At 40.1% G+C, this 18,580-nt stretch overlaps 1 protein-coding gene and 1 long non-coding RNA gene across 7 annotated transcripts in view; one reads left to right on the forward strand and one right to left on the reverse strand.

Moving 5' to 3' along the window:
- Nucleotides 1-18,580, forward strand: part of PRKAG2 (protein kinase AMP-activated non-catalytic subunit gamma 2) — a 215,860-nt gene that overhangs the window by 151,587 nt on the left and 45,693 nt on the right. For 4 of the 6 annotated variants that reach the window (XM_085316450.1, XM_085316452.1, XM_085316453.1 and 1 more), the window contains one exon: nucleotides 12,537-12,624. In XM_085316450.1, the coding sequence (XP_085172576.1) occupies nucleotides 12,537-12,624 (88 nt within the window). Of the gene's footprint in view, nucleotides 1-12,536; nucleotides 12,625-18,580 lie in introns of those variants that run through there. The other 2 variants (XM_085316451.1, XM_085316455.1) reach the window with 2 other exon arrangements.
- LOC146589283 (uncharacterized) lies at nucleotides 1,260-11,952 on the reverse strand. Its single transcript, XR_014897206.1, has 3 exons — nucleotides 11,886-11,952; nucleotides 10,279-10,389; nucleotides 1,260-2,463 (listed from the first exon to the last, which is right to left on the reverse strand). It is a non-coding gene; the product is annotated as an uncharacterized LOC146589283 (long non-coding RNA).

Consider the following 18,580-nt stretch of genomic DNA (forward strand, 5'->3'; position numbering starts at 1 on the left):
CAGAAGGGAAGAGAGCTCCAGGCAACAGTGGGGAATAGCTGATGGCTGAGTAGCGTGAGAGCAGCAGCTGCAAGATTGCTATCTGCCTGGCATTGTGTGTTTGGCCTTTCAAGCTTTGGGTGTTGGGATCATGTTTACTTGGAAACATTCGCAGTGGTACGACCTCAGCACCCAGCTCCCCACGGAAATGGAAACAGCTACTGATGAAGAAATAGCTTTATGAAATGAGACAAAAGATTCCTCTCTTGCCCCTCTCCCTTAAGCGCACTGGCCACACAGGAGCATATCCCAATAGACTTGTTGCACGCAAAGAAAGGACGCTGCAAAGCTATTTCTGGGGGACCGCTGTGAGGAACCATTTCTGCAGATGGTGCGCAGCCCTCCTTCCTGGAATATGCCTTCGGAAAGAGACAGCAAAATGCTGATGAGCACTGCTGTAGTACAAAAGGACATAATACAAGCTGATCATCAAGCAGTTTCTTCCATTATCCAAATTTTAGAGGTTGTATTTTAAAGAAAAAGATGTCCTCAGCCTATGTTCTTTTCTTTAGGGTCCCGCATATTTGACTGCTGCCATTTTAGAGAATAAATCTCGAATTCAAAGAGCATTTCAGAGTTGTTAAGGAAAACAGAAATTAAAAAAAGAGAAAAATATGGTGCCAGGAGCTTGGGCATGCTCCTGAGATCAGAGAGAAGTGGCTACAACGATTTGCCCTTTCAGAGATCTCTTGTGTGACCCTAAGTAAGTCACGTGGTCTCTCAGTTTCCCATTTATAAAAATGGGGGCAACACTTCCCTACTTCAAAGAGATGATATGATGATAAATACAGGAAAAAATTCTACAGTACTAAGATATTTTTAGAATGAGAGCTGTAAGCAGTTTAAAATAAGTTAACTGTACATAGCATATGTTGTATTTAAAGTTTGTAGCAGTCAGCTTTTACATTAGAGACTATAATAATGTGTAGGAAGCTACCACATTTTCAGAGCACATGTAAAGATTTACACAGAAGATCACTCTAAAATAGGCTGCTCTTCTGATATCTACATTTAGAGCTTCATTTAAAATAATTCAGACATTCTCAAGAACTGATAGTTATCAAGAATTATCATAGGATCCTGTCCTGAACATCAGATACAGATTAGTGTGTGTGTGTGTGTATATATATATACATACACACACACGCCACAAATTTGATGCTTTTATATTGGAAAGCAGACTTGCTCATTTTTACTTTTTTTTAAAAATATGAGTAGCCATGAAAATTACTTTAAAAACATGAACCAATGTAGTGTCTACTTAAGTCTATTAATGTTAAATAAATACTTACTAATTTTAGAGATCTAGAGCCAGACATCTATTCTAAGCTTGGCATGCCTTTCCCAAAAGCTTAAAATATCAACCAAATAAAATAAAAACTACTGCTATTACTCCTCTGTGAGCACTTTCACTGGCTACCCCTGTGGCAGATGGCAGAGGACACAGGTAGTCTCCTTGGTACAAGAGTCCAAAGCTTTGAGAACTCTTCATCTCAAAAGATGATGCTCTTTGTCTCAAAAGATGATTAGCTTTGAAATACGTTAATTTAGGCAGAAACAACCAGTTAAATCTCAAACTACTGATTGAGTTATATAATTTAATATTGAACTGTACTTCTTCATTTAAATGAAACTGATTCTGAATTTCCAGTCTTCTACTTAAAAGTGTGCTTCAGAAATTAAGAGGGATCTTCATAGATCTTACATCTAGTTTAATGTACAGTAGGTAGAATTTAATCCTAACTCCACTGAAATCGATGCTAAAGTTTCCATTGACTTCAGAAAGGCTAGATTCTCTCATGGCTCAACTAGTACCATACTTGTAATGACAATTTAAAGTTTGTTTTCTTATTGCTAATGATGGGATATACCATACTATGTACAGAAGCCTTCTCAAATTGGCTGTTAAATATTGAATGTAATGCTTTATTTCCATATTTTAAGAACGTGTGATAAGCTAGAACAAATCACCCTTGGGAAGCATGTCAAGAAATATTTGGGGGTCTTAGCAGACATCTAATTACAGACCAAGTCTACATCTAAGTTTAGGTGCTTGTGAATTCAGTGTTTGACGTATCCACCCTATACGCACCCATACCACTGACCATGATTACACAGACTTTTCAGTCCACATCTACACAAGCTCTGCAGTAATGTGAGTTGTGGCAAACTTGCTGAAGGTGTATCCCAGGTCCTTACCAATGAACTAATTTGAGTTTTTTCTAGAACTGGTTCAGGCAATACAGAAGAATTCCTTACCAGTATTTCTAGGTCACTTTACAGTATTGTTTGCAATCATAATACACTTAGCTGAGACACTGGATATGCTTCTTGCTTAGTACAGTCTTCACCTCAGTCCCTTCCAGACAGTGTCAAACCACAGAACCAATACTGTAGGATGATCTGGTTTCACTTGTAGCTTACCTGAAACAGCAAAAAGATATTTGTGATGTTAAAAGGCTGTCAAAAGGGAAAGCATGCATGAGAGAAGGAAGGTATCTATTGCATGTTGCTATTTCTTTCTAAAAGAAATTGCAGATTTCTTTTATGCAGAACAGTAACAGAAAAGCAGCACAGAAAAGTTAGGCCTGGATTGATCAGCAACAGATCTGGAATTAACTCATGAAAAAGGTTAGTGTCCTAAAGCTACATATATTCGATGCCACCTGAAAAATACCTTTTTGGCAAAAATGACATATCTGGAGGTAACAGGTCAACCATGGGCTCGCTGTTAAGAGGCAATATCAGGTCCGTAGTTTGTCCGCTGTTGGGAGGGCACAAAATCTACTGCAAATGTACAGACCCTGAGTGGTACGAGATAGTCTCAGGAGTTTAATGTGCTCCCATAATTGCAATGAAATATGCTTCATAATCTCTGTCCACCTCAAGAGACAGCTTTTGACTATTCCAGGCAGAGCCCTGGGCTGCTAGCAGTCACTGTGACTTTGCGTGACCCCCTGGCCCACGAGCAGCATGCTGTCCAGCAGCAGTCGAGATCCTCAGCYGGGATAATCTGGGCAGAAAGTGTCCAGCTACAGAATAGCACATTTGCTACGTTTAGCCATGATCATGAAAATTACATTTTAAGGGTAGGTTATTAGTAAGTTACTAAAATTTTGCAGGGTTTACTCAAGCCTGAAGCATGGTACCAAGTAACTTCTGGCTTTGCTAGGGAAAAGATAATTCGTTTTCAGTTTTAAAAAGCATCATCATTTAAAGCTGGTGTAATAGTGTTTGTACACTGAAGTCACTATCCATGACTGAAGCTTTGAAATATAACACTAAGATGAAGAAAGAGAAGTGGTATACAGTAAATGCATTTATTTAAATCAAATTTGGCTCTATTTTTTTTTTATCTGTTATTCAGGATCGCTTCAGTTCTGTAGCATACTCAGCAGTATTCTGGCCTAGATCCAGCTAAAGTACTTAAGTAAGAAGTTCTTAACTTTAACTAACACAGGTAATCCTTCTGTATTCAATGTCAGTAAATGAAGCCCTAAGGAAGTGCAGGCTCATTCTTACTCTTTTTTTCCATCCACTTTAAACAAGATAGTGCTTACCTGTTTGTCACCATTAGTATTATCTTAATCTGTTTTTTTTTTCTAAATCAAACCAGTATGTTTGTCACAACCACACATAACTACTGTAATCTTGCTTATTATCTGATTACTACAGCTCCCTCCTGCAGTAAATTTCTCTTCCCTGCAACCATGCCCATAATTCAGTGTAGTAACAGATAAGACCCATTTCAAACAGACTCAGGAACACTCAAGCATATGTGTRAAAACAGCCAAAGAATAAGTTTTTAAGTATATACAATAACCAATATTTAAGAAAACTACATTTAAAAAAATCTAGAATAGTCTGAAATTTTAAGTTATATTCCTATGTGTTTGCAGAATCAAGTGGTCCTATTGTAACATCAATATTCTTAACAAGCCAACTCAAGGCAGTTCCTCACAAGTATGTAACTTTTTGAACTTTGTGTTCAAAGGGACAGAATTGAAATTGTTCTGCTATTTGATTAATAATGTATCATGCTGATAATATTGATTCAGACTCCACCTATATTCTACGAGAGTAATCTGAGGAATTAATGATGTTGTCCACAAAGGCTTATTTAGAGACTTCCTTTTTGATATTCTTTCTTTAATATAAAATCTGACTTATCTGAGCTGCAGTGATACCAGAATCAGACATATAGCTGTTATTAGCAGTTATGTTAACACATCCTTACTCTTTTCTGCTTCTGTCTGGACTTGTCTTTAAGAGTTTAGTTTGGGAATCTASACTATACCTTGGTCTTTTACTTCCTTTGAAGTTTATTTTTTTAAAGGTGCTTAAATTCCATCACTGACTTTTTTTTTTTCAGACTGGAAATGAGAAGGGGTTGTAGGACACTGTGCTTAGATAGGTTTTCTTTTCTTTTTTTTTTTTTTTTGTGTTTTTCATATAAAATTAAGGGAAGTCATGTAATGAAAATCTATCCAATTAAGTCAGTGGCAGAACTCATTGGAATTAAACTGCACATTCATTTCCACATGGAAATATTTAGGAAGGGGTCTCCAAAAAAAAAAAAAAAAAAAAAGTGAAATCACTCTGCACATTTTAGTTACCATGTTGTCTGGTTATATAGATCTTAACATTCAGTACTAGAACAGCAGTGAAGATTTAAGAGAAATGTAAATTGTCCATTTCATCATCTTCCCTAGCACTAAACCCATTCCTATATTCCTTGTTTCAATTTGGCTRCATTTTGTTGTTGTTTCACTTAGCAATCCATTTAACTTATTAAAGACCCTCAACTGCAACTGCCTGTCACTAATCAATTAATTGCATCAAGTAATTAATATAATAGCTACTGTAACGTCTGAGGACACCTGCAATGGGAGGTTAGTTATCGGTTATAAGCTGTAAAAACAACACTGCGCCTCTAACTCATTGAGGATTTGGCAGATTAGGAACAGAGCGCTGAACTGACACCAGTAATGATCCAGTGGGGAACGCAGGGTGCTGCTACGGAGTGGATTTTCAATGCTGAGTTCTGGTACAGGATTAGGTTGTTGCCTTCTAAAAAACTCAAATCTCAAGAGTTGTCACCCAGGTTCCTTTATACACAGTAGACACTGAAATGATTATGGCATTTATTATTTCAAAAGCTTTTTAAGACTAGAACAAACCTGATTGCATTTCCTCCTGCTGCAGGAAGAAAAAGCTTGAATTCAGGATTTTGTATGAGACGTCCCGTTCCTTGCTAGTTTRTTTGGTGAGACTGTTTAGAGTTAATGGTAAACAGAGATTCCTTAGAGTAAGTAGTAGAAACTCTATGTACACTGCACAGCTGCTCTGTTTACTCCAAGATCTTGGAAKGAAGGAGGACTCTGTGTCCAAACCAGGCCCAGAGCTCCACACTGGGACCAACCATACTCTGTAACCACATAATATGCTCGCCGAGTGTCATCACCTTTAGTCATCCCTGTTCACCGTGCATGTAGCATTTTTAAATACAGAAGGGATCCAAGATGGGATCCTGATCTCAGCATTGCTGATTCTGGTGCTTTAAGCTGCTGTAAGCCACTGATATCGGTTACCACACTCTAGCAGAAAACAAGAAGTTTGATTTACAGTTTAACCAGCAGATGAAACCTTTTTTTCTGATAACTTTCATCTTTTTCTGCTTCATAAACCAGATTAAATTAAATCAAAAATAAGGAATAAGTGTTCTAAATTACATTGTGCAAACAGACTGCTACAGAGTAGGCATATCTGACATAAATTTGGAAAAATTCTAAAATGTTCATTGACAGCTCATCACGAAAAGGGCTGTTAACTACTTGAGTTGTATAAAACTGTAATTGTAGTAAGTAGCACTAGCAAATGGTGGGAAAATTACCATTTGTAGTTTATTCTTGCATTCAAAATGGGTATGCCTTGATTTGCATTTAGATGGGAATTCCTTCTTGTTGCTCTTCAATCCATTAGCTTTTATAAGGCAAGTAGGTTTTTTTTTTCTTCTGAAGTACTTCGAAGGGCATTCAGTTTTACTGCTGAACTGTGAGTTGTACAAGCAGCACCACTAGCATATCGGTATTAATAGTGTCGCTGCCTTCATTGATCAGAATGAAATGAGCAATCAGAAGTCAGGAAAGGCTTTGTGACAAGCAGCTCTGAATTTACCTGGGAATGCATATTTCATACTGAAGGGCAGCTAACACTTTTCTTGCAGTGCYTGAATAAGCCTGTTCCACACAGACTTATGATTTGCAGCAGCATTTCTTTTTAGGTTGTCTTTTCAATTCCTGACCTGTCATCAAAGACTAATATGTAACCTTTATCATTACTCAAATAATACTTGCTTTAGTATTTTTCCTATTTAGAATTAAAGCTACTTGATTTGGAGAGGGAAAAGCAAAGCAAAGCRCATTTGTGTTAGATTGTCAGAAAACTCTGGCTTTTGTATGAAACATACATAAAAGATTTCTCACTGAATTCTCATACTAAGACTAAATATACTTTTCTAAAGACTGGAAAACTTAGAAATAAAAGAATTCTAGAAGGGCCTTTGAAAATTCATTTCCCTCCATAGCAGAATCAACTAAATGTACATAATTCCCAACAAATATTTTTCTAATCTTTTGCCAAAAARCTCCAGTCTGGTAGAGTTTTCACTGTTCTGTTTTCAGCAAGGCATGCTGGTTCTTCACCATCCTTATATTTAGAAAGCTCTCTGAACTCCAGCCTAAGACTTCCTTGCTGAAGGCTAAGCCGATAACTTCTTATCCCATTACCAGTGGACCCAGAAAACAGTTTATCACTTTCCTTCTTGCAACTATGGGAAATGATTATTATATTTCCCTACAGTCATCTTCTCTCTCTCCCTCTCTCTCCCTCTTTCTCTCTAAAGTAAGAAAATCGGAAGATTTTCAAGTCTTTTGTTACCTGTCATGTTTTTTGACCTCATAGATCCTGGACTCTCTTGGTTCATTCTTGAGTTCAGTGGCCAATACTGAATGCAGTATCCCAGCTGGCATGTAACCTGGGCTGCATAGAATAGGCTCTTCCTGTCTTATCTGTAACATGTTTGTAGACAGTGTGATGTTTTTTCCAAGGATCTGATACTGTTGTCTCATATTTAGTTTCATTCACAGATCTTTTCCTTGTGCAACTGCTGTAAGCCAGTCTTTCCCCATTTTATTTTTGCATGTCCTTATTTTTTTACTTGTCTAATGCTCTCTAGTTACCCATATCAAAACACAACTTGTTTGTTTCAAGCATTGCTGGAATTTTTGAGGTTATTTTAAGTTCTAATACTATCCCTAGAAGTGCAGCCTCTCTTAGCATTGTGTTAACTGAAAATGTAATGATCATTTATTCATTATTCCTTCATCAAGTCATCAGTAAAAATGCTGAATATTAGACAGAATAGAGATCTCTTTGGCACCCTTTTATAAACCCTTCCAGATAGATAAAGAAAGGTCACCACCTTCCTTGGGAACATGTTTTTGTCCTCTAGCAGCAGTTTCATCTAGGCTATCTGGCTTGCTTAGGAGAACATCATGCTAAATAGTGTCAAAAGCCCTGTTAACTCATGCTATACAACATATGCTACATCTGCTTACCACAAAACTTCTAACCTGTTATTAAGATGGCTGAGATCAGTTTGGTGTTATTCATTCATGTTTGCTGTTACTGATGAACTTTCTGTCCTGTACTTAAAAATGGGAGTATTTGTTCCCTTACATATCTTGGAATCAAAGTTACACTGACTAGTTTATAGTTCCTTGGTTCCCTTTCCCCTCCCCTTTAGAAATAAATACTATAAAGTGGAATAATCTGATCAAATGAAGATGTAGAGCTCTAGTCGGTAAAGTGAATGGAGTCCAGCATGCCAATTCATTTCATCTTAAGYAGTTGTCTAAAATAGAGCACGAGAATAATGTCCTAGAAATGGCTGTTTCTCCACTGGCTGTGAGAAGCAGCCTAGGGTGAGTAGTTCCACTATGAATAACTACTAACTAAACTCTGATGAGATGTGTAAGTGAAGGTGAGAGGAATCTCATTCTAAACATTTTGATAGAGCTGCTCTGGTCTGGTAACGGCCACTGACAGATCCCCACCCCTGTCCCAATGCATGTATTCCTGCTAATTCAGGGAGGTAAACTGGCAGGAAACTACCTCAAAAAATAGTTTTCTGTTGATGTTAACTGCTATTCATATCCCTGAACTGTTGCTACAGATTAAATACTTAGCATATTCTTATGAAAATAAAGATATTCCCTTAATAAGCCATAAAAGAGATCTCCCRTATCATCAGATATGTTTTAACATATTCATCATTAAGTGCATATATAACCTACAGGACTGATTCTACTTTTGCAGAGTATGAGTAACTGCCTTTACCCTAGAAAATTAAAAAAAAAAAAAAAAAAAAAAAAAAAGCAGAGATAGACAAAGTAAGTAGTTACCTATTAAATTTTAAGTCCTAGCCTTCCCAGAAGTCCTACAACCTCTTTTGTTTACATCCACCTTTTTATGACTTTTGTTGTTGTATCAACCTTGACTTATTTGTTTTACTTTGCCTTCACAAAGATTGCTGGCACTGCTATATTAAACTTCTGTATCAGCATTGTGTCATAGGTCCCTGGTTTTAAGCGCAAGTAATGCCCCTGTAAGGACTGAACTGAAACCTGGCAAAGAAGAAATTTATTCAGGCAGTTTCTTTTCTATACATATTTTTATCCTAAACTTTTATCATCTAAAAGTGCCTTTTGTTTAATATTTAGTRTACAGAGTATATATTGTCTCATCACATTGGTATCATAAACAGTTAAAAAGAATTACCTGTCATCGAAACCAAACATTCAAATCCTAATCTAGACAAATCCCTAGGATATAGTTAATAGAAACCTCTTGTGGCAGTAGATCAAATGGTCTGAATAAACAGATATTGGAATGTTACACCATCATATAACATCATCTCAGTGGGATTTATAGCTGCTTTGAAAGACAGATCTTTTCCCTACCTTCAACCAGTAATCTTTCTGTAATACGGCAGGCAGTGTTCGTAGAGAGAGCTAGTATCTAAGACTCTTCAAAATATCTGCTAATTTGTATAATAGATCAGTGGTGAAACCACTGTCATGTTCGTTGTGAACTAAGCTAAGAGTGGGCTGTCTCCAGAAGGTCTGGTCCCGTTGTCACATCTGCCTTTAGCATCCCTTTTTGCCAGTGCCACTTGGCACAACTGCACAGTGAGCTGGATCACAAACTGACCTGAATGAAAACTAATCTTCTCAGGCAGCTAAAAACTAGCCGGATGGACAAAGTTCCCTGTCCTGGCTTGCTGTGTTGTCTACAGGCACAAAAGAAGAAGCCAGAATGCTAAGTGAGGAGCAAAATGAAAGCCACCATCAACAGCTTGTACGAAGACTGGCTTAAACAAATTGTGGTACGGCAGACAGAGAGAAGGATTGAGTTTCTGTCTTTAATTTTTTTTTTCTTTTTTTCCCCATTTTTTAGCAGTACAGAGACRCATGGCTACAATGGTTCCATTACAAATCTCTGTTATGTATTAAATTACTGCCTTTAAATTGTATTGACTTACTCTTAGTATTCTCAGTCTAGATACAGTTTCTGCCAATGTAAAACCCTGATATTGTAGTAAGCTCTGAGGTTCAACAGTGCAATGTAGCTCATTGCATGAAATAGGCTTAAGTGTCTTATAAACATATATCTGTGTTTTGTAGCAAGTGAAAGGCACTGCACGCCTTTGAAAATTCACTTTCCAGTTACAAACAGCCTTGGAGCTGTCTTTTCTTATGTCTACTAGACATGAGAATATTTACTAKACTAGTATGTGGAGTAAATAACCATTGTGTTAAAAAAGAAACAAAATYGTGACAGTTAATAACTTATTTCCATTAAATGTCATCCTATTTTTCTCCTTTTTKTGTTAACAAAATAGGAAAAAACCCTTATCAAAAATCAAGACAGCTGATACAAAAGATAAATWATTTAACTTTTAAAGCTCTCTGAGATAATTAACAACTTCTACAGCATTGTAATTAGTGGACGGAAAATATTACAAATTAGTATCAACTGCCTTGGTATCTTCTGTGGTTGATCAACTACAGTACTTATTGCGCTCCTACTTGTTTTTAAAATATAGCTATGAGTGAAATATTTTAGGATTTTCTTTCTAAAGGATCTTTACGGGAAAGGGGAATTAGAAGTTGTTACCTCCTAGTCTATCCATAGGAGTGTCCCTGGAAAGAGGCAGCTAGGGAAAAAGCAGYGGTCATCTGTCCCTTGAAGACTAGAGGTTATTTCCTTGTCTGAAGCTCTTCTGGACTGGAGAGATGGTAAACAGACAGCTTTCTGGTTTCCCATAATTTTTCCCCCTACCTCTCATGCTTTGCTATGTTATACATGCAGTATTGTGCTATCCCAGATCCACTCACCCTTCCCTCCTCGAAGGGCTTGCTGAACTTCTGAAGTCTGAGCCTTTCCTTGGGGACTAACAAATTTTAAATGCCCTCTAATGGCTCCTGTGAGCCCTTTGGAGCACCGGGCGCGTGCATGTCTGCCCACAAGATCTGTTGCCATGGCCAGAGAAATAATCTGCTTCTCAGACAATACTTTCTTTGAGGCTCTGCGGTGACTAGACAGAAGGCTAGACTTTTTGCAAGCCTTGCAGACAATCCGCAGGCACAGTACGTTTCTGTGGAAAAAAAAACCAATAAAGTAAGAGCCTGGGGAGAATAYGGCTGCAGATCATTAATATTAAAAAAAAAWYYTTTWAAAAAAAGGCAGAAAGTGTTCGCTAATTAGGGCCGGAACTTGTACAACTAACGATGCACTCCAGCGAGTCCACGTCCGAGCTGGTCACCCTGGGCTTCCCACAGAGTCAGTAGGGACCTACGTGTTACAGTCAAAGAGGTCCAGGTATAACTTACCACGTGCCAGCGTCTACATGACGAATCTAAATGATACCTGATGAATCTGTTTCAGTTATTTCCTTGTTTCTATTAATTTTGCTGTACCTCTGGCTACCAGCTCAGACGTGGACATCTAAAGCTGGGTGCAGTAAATCCCAGGGAATAAGCTCCATCCCCAGCCAGGGGTAACAGCGAGTGGGTTGGGCCGTGGAAATTACGTGCTCAGGTGCTTGCAGGTAAGCGTGGGGCCTTGGGCTGCCTCTTACTGGGGCACCTGGCTTCAGCTCCGAAATACCAACGTGCCAGCCAGAGCCACAGCAGGGAGACCTGGTTTTTTGGTTCTTTAGGTGTCATTTTAAAGCGTGATGTCGGCTTTGACCCGCTGACTCCTGGCTCAAGCCCTGCCGCAACTTCTGACCAGCCCGGGGCGCCTCATGAGAGGGCACGTGGGGCACAGTCCTCGGCARAGTGCCATTTTCCATAAAAATGCGTCACTTATGTGGAAGACCGTGACATTAGGGCTGCTCTTATAATTTCTGAAGCGTCTGAGATGGAAACGAGCGCACCTGTCCCCAGAGGACACGGCGCTGAGGAGCACCGGCAGCCGCGCCATGGCGGCTCCGCCCGCTCCGGGGAGCCCTGTCAGACCCGCCCCGCACGGGCAAGCCCCTGCGCAGGAAGCCCGGGAGAGCGCCCCCCCCTCTCCCCCCCACGGGAGCAGTGGAACTGCCGGCTTCCCCGCGGCTGCCTTGCAGGTGAACGCGCGGGACCATACCAATACCGGCTGGCGGGGGGGGAGGAGGAGTGGATGACTTTCCTCCCTCCTCCCCCTTCACGTCGCCCTAGTCTAAAGCGGCCAGGCGAACACCCCAGGCCGCGGAGCGCGCTGCGAAAGGTGGGCGGCCTTACCCAGCTCCTGGGGGCAGCGGCGGCAGCAAAACTCTCTCTCTCTTCCCGTTCCCCCTATGCGCGTGTGAGTGGTAGTTACCTTCCCCTCCCGCTGCTGACCAGCGGGCTCGACTGCAGCAAAACGGGATGTACCAATCCTTCCGCGGAAGGGGGGGGCGCGGGAGAGGCGGCGGCAGGGCGCGGCGGGAGGCGCGGCGCCGCCGGCGGGAAGCGCGGCCGCCGTTGGCGCCGACCGGCCGCCGCCGCGGCCGCCGCGCGGAGGAGGGGCGGCGCCTCGGGGAGGCACCGTGGCAGAGCGCCCGGGGGCTCCAGGGTTAATGGGCCGGGCGCCGCCGCCGGGAGGGGGAGCAAGGGCGAGTCCCGGTTCCTCCCCCTTTCAGTGTGTGTGTGTGTGAAGAGGCAGGGCACACCGAGCTCTGTGCGGTGTGTGTGTGTGTGTGAGGCCGAGGGGCAGCCGCCGCCGCCGTCCCGCCCGCCCTCCTCTTCCTCCTCCTCCTCCCTCCCTCCCCTCAGCGCTCGGCGGGAAGGGCGCCAGCCGCCCCCTCAGCGCGGCCACTCCCCTCCGCCACGCCGGGCTGCGCCGATGCCGCCGCGGCGCCGCTGAGCCCGCGCCTGGATGCTCATCTCCTTCTCCTCTCTTCCCTCCCGCAGGCGGCGGCGGCGGCAGCGGCTCCGGCTCCCTCTCAGCCCCCGGCCGCCTCCGAAGGGATGCTGGAGAAACTCGAGCTCGAAGATGAAGGTAAAAGCGGAAGGGCGGTGAGAGGACGGGCCGCGGGGGCGGGTAGGGGGCCGCGCACGCCCGYGCCACGCGTGGCTTCGATCCGCGCGCGCGGCCCGCGAGGGGCGGCGGCGGGGGGTGGGGGGGGCAGCTCTAACGGCCCCCGCCCGCCCCCTTTAAAACGCTCTTTCCCCTCCAAAACGTCCGCGATACCAAATATAGACTTTGAGGGCTAGACGCAAGCGGTGAAAGCTCTTTCAGCTAAAGCTCCTGTTCCTTGTCGGGGGTACGTACCTCTGTTTAAAATGGACAACCATAGAGCAAATTTTTCCTATACGGCTTTTTTTTTTCTTCTTCTTTTTTCTTTTTTATACATTTTTTTCCCTGTTCTTAGCTATCTTGCTAAAACCCGCATAGATCGGGTGCTGTTCCCGATAGAGGAACTCCAGGCAAGTTTACGTATCTTGCAACCGCTGAGCTGTACCTTAGCGAAAAGCATTAATGCTAAACTTGAAGAAAGCATTCACTCCCCTTCTAAGAAAGATCTATGCTTAACGTCTGGAGTTTTCATTTTTAGAAAGGATTAGATTGGTGGGTGCAGTAGTRGACGCACGGCTAATCTCTATACTCGCTGTTGTAAAGTGGCTAAAAGTTTCAGGGATGCGTTTTACTGGAGTTGTTAACTGGTATTAAAAATGTAGGACAAATATTTAAGGAAAACTTTGAAAATAGTAGGCTGAGTCATTCTGTGAAAAGAAATGTCTAAGCCAGTGTGCTAATAAGCCAGCTTCTTGGTTGCTGTCACACTTCTTGCAGTTGATAGCAGTGGTCTGACAAAATAACAGCTTTATTCTAAAGCGTGTGTGTGTGACTGTGTGTGTGTAGAAGAAGAAGCTCTTAACAACTGGCTCTCTTAAGTTTTTAATTTTCTTTTTTGTTAAGAAGTGCAGACAGCTTGAATTCTAAAGTAATGAAATACTTGCAGCTTTGTGAATTTTGAATATGAATAATTATAAATAGGAATTTGTTACTAACCTGTGGTTATTCTTCTTGCACCGTTTAACTTTTTTTTAGTTACGCCTTGATTTTATGCTTATTCTAGACTATTTAAACTGAAGAGCTGTCTTTTATATATTGTTTTATATATATRTGTGTGTGTGCGTGTGTGTTTGTATAAATCTGTTTACTTCTAGAGAGTAGATTCTAAAAACCTGCTGACTCACTAACAAGGCATTTTAAAAACTATTTTAAAGACTTCAGAAATTGCTATATCTGAAAAGGATGTCTAATTAAAAAAACCCTCAGTTTTGAAACACCTTTGAACTTTAACATTGATGTCATATAGTATTGTTTGGAGATACTTGATTTGGCTAAATATCTGTAGGTCTCTAAATTATTGCAACAAGATAACCTGGCTTCTTCTCTTCAAAAAGTTTGGTGTTTGTTGCTGGTTTTCAAACTTTTGATTAATTTTAGTGTCTCTGAATTCTTTTAACTTTAAGATTTTGCCTGGGGGTACACGGACTGGTTTGGGGAGAGCGGTTCAGGGATCTGTCAAAAGTGATTGCTTAATAGCAAACCTGTGACCAGTTCAAAATAGTATGTGAACATTGAAAGGAGTTGGTCACCTCACTGGCTTTCCAGATTAGATGAAAACATAGTTTTATGCCTGATTTTGAAGTCAAATGGAAAGGATGTCTAATACTGTATTCAGAAGGTAAGATGTAAATAACATCTGTCTTACTGTGCAAAGTGATGTATGAGGATATAGCATATCTTCATATATGGATATATTTCCTTCTACAGGAAGGAAGTGCAGCAGCTATCGTTCTCCATCAACATTCCAATTTTCTAAGCTGCAGCATGTGTTTTATGACCTAAATTTTTGGACTGGATGCTGTAGTTTAATTTCTGCTAATATTGACGGTGAGGGAATAAAATAAGATCTGACAGCGCTCACTATTTTTGTTGAATGGCAAGTAATAAGTGCTCAGAGACTGGGTAACTTCTTTGAAATCTTAATTACATTTCATTAAGTGGATGCTGCAGCACTGCAATTGATGATCATGTGTCAGATTCCAAGTGGGCTCTCTCTAGYGATACCTAAAATTGTTTTGAAACTGCTTTTCTGATTTCCTCTACTTCTAAATATTTCACCTTCCTGGCTTTCAAATTTCTGTATCTGTCAACAGTTAATAACTATCCTGTGTATCAAATTATGCTGCAGTTCTTTTGAAACAAAGTTTAATAAAAAGAGCTGAACAGTGACACTCAGTGTGTGCAGAGAATGYCTTCCAGTATACTAAAATGGATTTTTGCTTGTCATTCTCAAAGGTTACACACAGGAGAATGTGAAAGCGCAGAAGGCATTCATTTAATTTGAATTCTAATTAAGGGGGTTAAATTGAAAAAGTAGTACATGAAAGACTTATACTCTGAGTAGCACTGTAATGAATATACAGTCTAGCCTGATGAGATGGTTTCTAAATAAAATGGTACTGTCAGCTCGAGGGGATTATTTTTTTCCCCTGGTCTGTACCTCATGAGTGTAGACAGTGTGGCATACACTGTTACTGTCCCCAAAAGAAGTACTAGATTTCCTCTTTTTTCTTTTTGTTTAAAACATGTTTTTGTCATGTATCTGACTAAATTCTCTAGGATTGATATAACTTTTTGTTGGTTAGTTGCTAGTCTGCTTCTCTTGTTTGGCTTGATAATACTGTTCTCATGTGATGTTTAAGAGCAAATTGCACTGAAATGATGTTTAACAACCTCAGCTGCCCTACACCAGAAATAAGAGAAGCTGTAGGCTGGGAAGGACTGGATAGACCAGTGGATATTTATTTTATGAAGGATTCTGTAAAAGACCTTTTCCCAACAGCAGCCAGAGCAGAAAAATAAAAAACTTCTTATAAGAAGTTTAGTCTCTTACCATCAAGGATGTTTTGTTTAAAATAAACAGAAAACTTCTTATTAGGTAAAATACAGTGAACTCATCCTATTCAGTGTTTCTTCGGGATAAGAATGACCTACCTAAGTCTTCTGTAACAGAAAGCTACTTCTTGATGGGTGAGGAGTTTCCCGTTATAGCCTCAAATACATTAGTGTGGATTATATATAAAGTATCCCAACTTGTTTGCTTGTTCAACCTCAACATAAAACATGATTGCACAAACACTAGAGCTGTTTTTTTGATTCTAATCTATGTCAGGAGTATTTTRGGGGTTTATTTTTTGGAAAGTAGGATGAGTTTGGAAAGGAACGAGGGCAAATTATTCTGAAGACTTAATAGGAAAAAAGGCTTTAGTTAACTATTTACACTACTTAGCTTTAATTTATTAGGCTAGAATTCCAGAAACGGTTGTGTTGTGGCAGCTACCTGTGCTGTGGGAGTGGAGAYGATTTTAGAGTAGTAAACCCGTACCTGTCAATTGTATGAGTTTAACTGCTGTAGTTCTAGCATGTTATTTTAGAAACTAGTTTTATTGCAGCATTGGCTCATATCCATGTCTGCCACCTTCCATTTGTTCAGTTTGGCAATAATGTAGTAACTATTGATGAAGCAGAATTAACTACTTTTCTTTGTCATTTGCTAGCCTAAGCAGTCTTTGCAAGGTAATTTATGCAGACAGAGTTAAGTTAATTGCATGTTTCTCCAGTGCTCGTGTCCTARTCCAGGAAAAACAATTCTGCAAACTGTATTCAGCAGTTGTAGCATTTGCATTGTGGAACTGATGCACTGGCTCTTGAGTGCTGAACCTCCTTGGATTGTTGCACAAAGTAGCATTTGGACAGTTATATGATTAACAGTTTGCATTAGAATGGAATCTCTCATAGCAATGCTCTGGCCTTCATTTCTTCTTTTGTATCACACATCTCCTGTGTCAAATGCTTGTTTTTGACTGTCTCTTGAAATGTACTTTCACTAGTAATTGCATTTCCTCTTAACTAATTGTTGAGTCTGGATTAATTCCTCCCCTACTCTCCAGATTTTCTAGAAACTAGTTTCTTATTAAGCTTTTACTATCTGCTAGCCTCCCACTGTCAACTGAATTTCTGAATCAAGGTATAAAAACGGAAGTGGTGTTTGGGTAAAAAGTAGTTATGGGAAGTTAGTAGTAAGTGTATGCRTGTGTTATGCATACACTTACTGTCTTGTAAGACAGTAGTAAGTGTTACGCGTGTTGATGTGTATATTACGCTTTTGTTTGATTCTTATGGCTGAAGGGTCAAGTGTTTAGGTTAGGAAATACTAAACTTAAAGAACTCTTTGCAACTGTAATTCATTTCTAATAAGCATTCATTATGCAGTTGTTAAAGCTGGAGCTTTGTAAAGTAGAGACACCGTATTTTGCACACAAGATGTGCTTTGGGGTATTAGGGTAYGTAGTAATGGAGGATGCCTTACGTTACCTTTCCCATAACAGGTTAGAATCCTAAGTGAACGTGGTAAGGTATTACTAAGCAGAGGTAATAGTTTTGATATTGAGAGAAATCATACTGTCTGAAGTCAGGATTATTTCCTTTTCTCCTCAGGATTCCTCTGTGATTTTCAAAAAGTATCATATTACTTTTTTGTGCTTTTTATTTTCCTGTGTTTCTGATGTGAAGTAATACYGAACACTTGCGTTTGATGTTATATTCAACGACTGTTCCCACTGTGTTTACTTAGCTTTTATTTTTCAGTCATTTTGCAGCAAACATAGCAAGGGGATGACCAACCTCCCTGTGATGCACTTCCCAGAGCTGAGAATGATGTGTCTGGGCCATTCAAGTTCTCAGCTTTGTTAGTTTATGCAAGAAACTATGATCTAGTGCCTTGCTGTCATATGCAGCTTYGTGTCCTTTTTTTACAATTTAAATTAATAGTAGCATCAGAGAAGAATTTCTCATGGAAACTTTCATCTTCCAAGTTGAAAGTTGGAAATTATGCATAGAATTACATACAAATAAAAGTATAGAGCCTTATTTGAGCAATGCAAAAGAAGCTATTTGAAGTTTTGTTTCTTAGTCGAAGATTGTTTGTCCGTGAGATTTACACATAGATCATTACATTGTGTAAGTATTGTGCATGGTTCTTTCTGTTATCTCAGTACTCCTTATCCAGCCAGTCTTAACTTTCTCTGCTTCTCCGTAAGATATGACTGCTACTCTTAATTTGGTATTTAGTCTCAAAACGAGGAAAGTTCTACTTTCTCTTGACTAGGGAATATTATGTTCATAGCACCTAAAAACCCTTTGGTAAGTGATGTTTTAGTGTTGCAAAAGTTACATCGTTGTTGCAGAGGGCTCTGCTTCTGGTCTTGGGCATGAAGGAGGTTCTCCATGGGAAGCTTCCAGAATATTTTAATGTGATCAAAACAACTTATTTTCCATAATCTCATTCTTGGAAATAACGAAGCCATCTTCATAGTTTCATGGCTTTACAGCTGAGGCTTCCTTTAAAAATAATAATAAATTAGGGGAAAATGTCTGGCATAGAGACCTTGRATCCAGATGATGACTTTGGCAAAGCTGCAAACAACTGAAAACAGGAATTTATAGRAAGTGTTGGAGCTGATTATGTAGTATTATGCTTGCATGATTTGCAAACAGAATCTTCCCAGTAAAAGTCATTGTTAGCCAGCTGTCATCCATGAGGAGTATTAAGACAACTTGGTATTCCCCTAGACAGACATTGTTACTTCAAGTGTGTGTATGTATGTRTGTTGGTATCTGGTGGCCAAAATGAAACGCTGTTTTACAATAACCAACACTGGGCACTCTCTCTAGTGCTGTTTCTTTTCTCTGCACCAGGTAAGAGCCACTGCCAATTCCATTAATAACTTCCATGTAGTATTTCCTTGACTTAACACTGTTTGGGTTTACAGTGGGCTATCACAGTTGATAAGCAGCTACTTCACTAAAGTTCAAAGGCTTTGGACAGTAACATCTCAACTTCCAAGTGTCCTGAGAATCCCTAACATACTGATTTAGA

Source organism: Rhea americana, unplaced genomic scaffold, assembly GCF_003343005.1.
Source record: "Rhea americana isolate MKP2758 unplaced genomic scaffold, rheAme1 scaffold_47, whole genome shotgun sequence".
In the NCBI taxonomy this organism is placed as follows: domain Eukaryota; kingdom Metazoa; phylum Chordata; class Aves; order Rheiformes; family Rheidae; genus Rhea; species Rhea americana.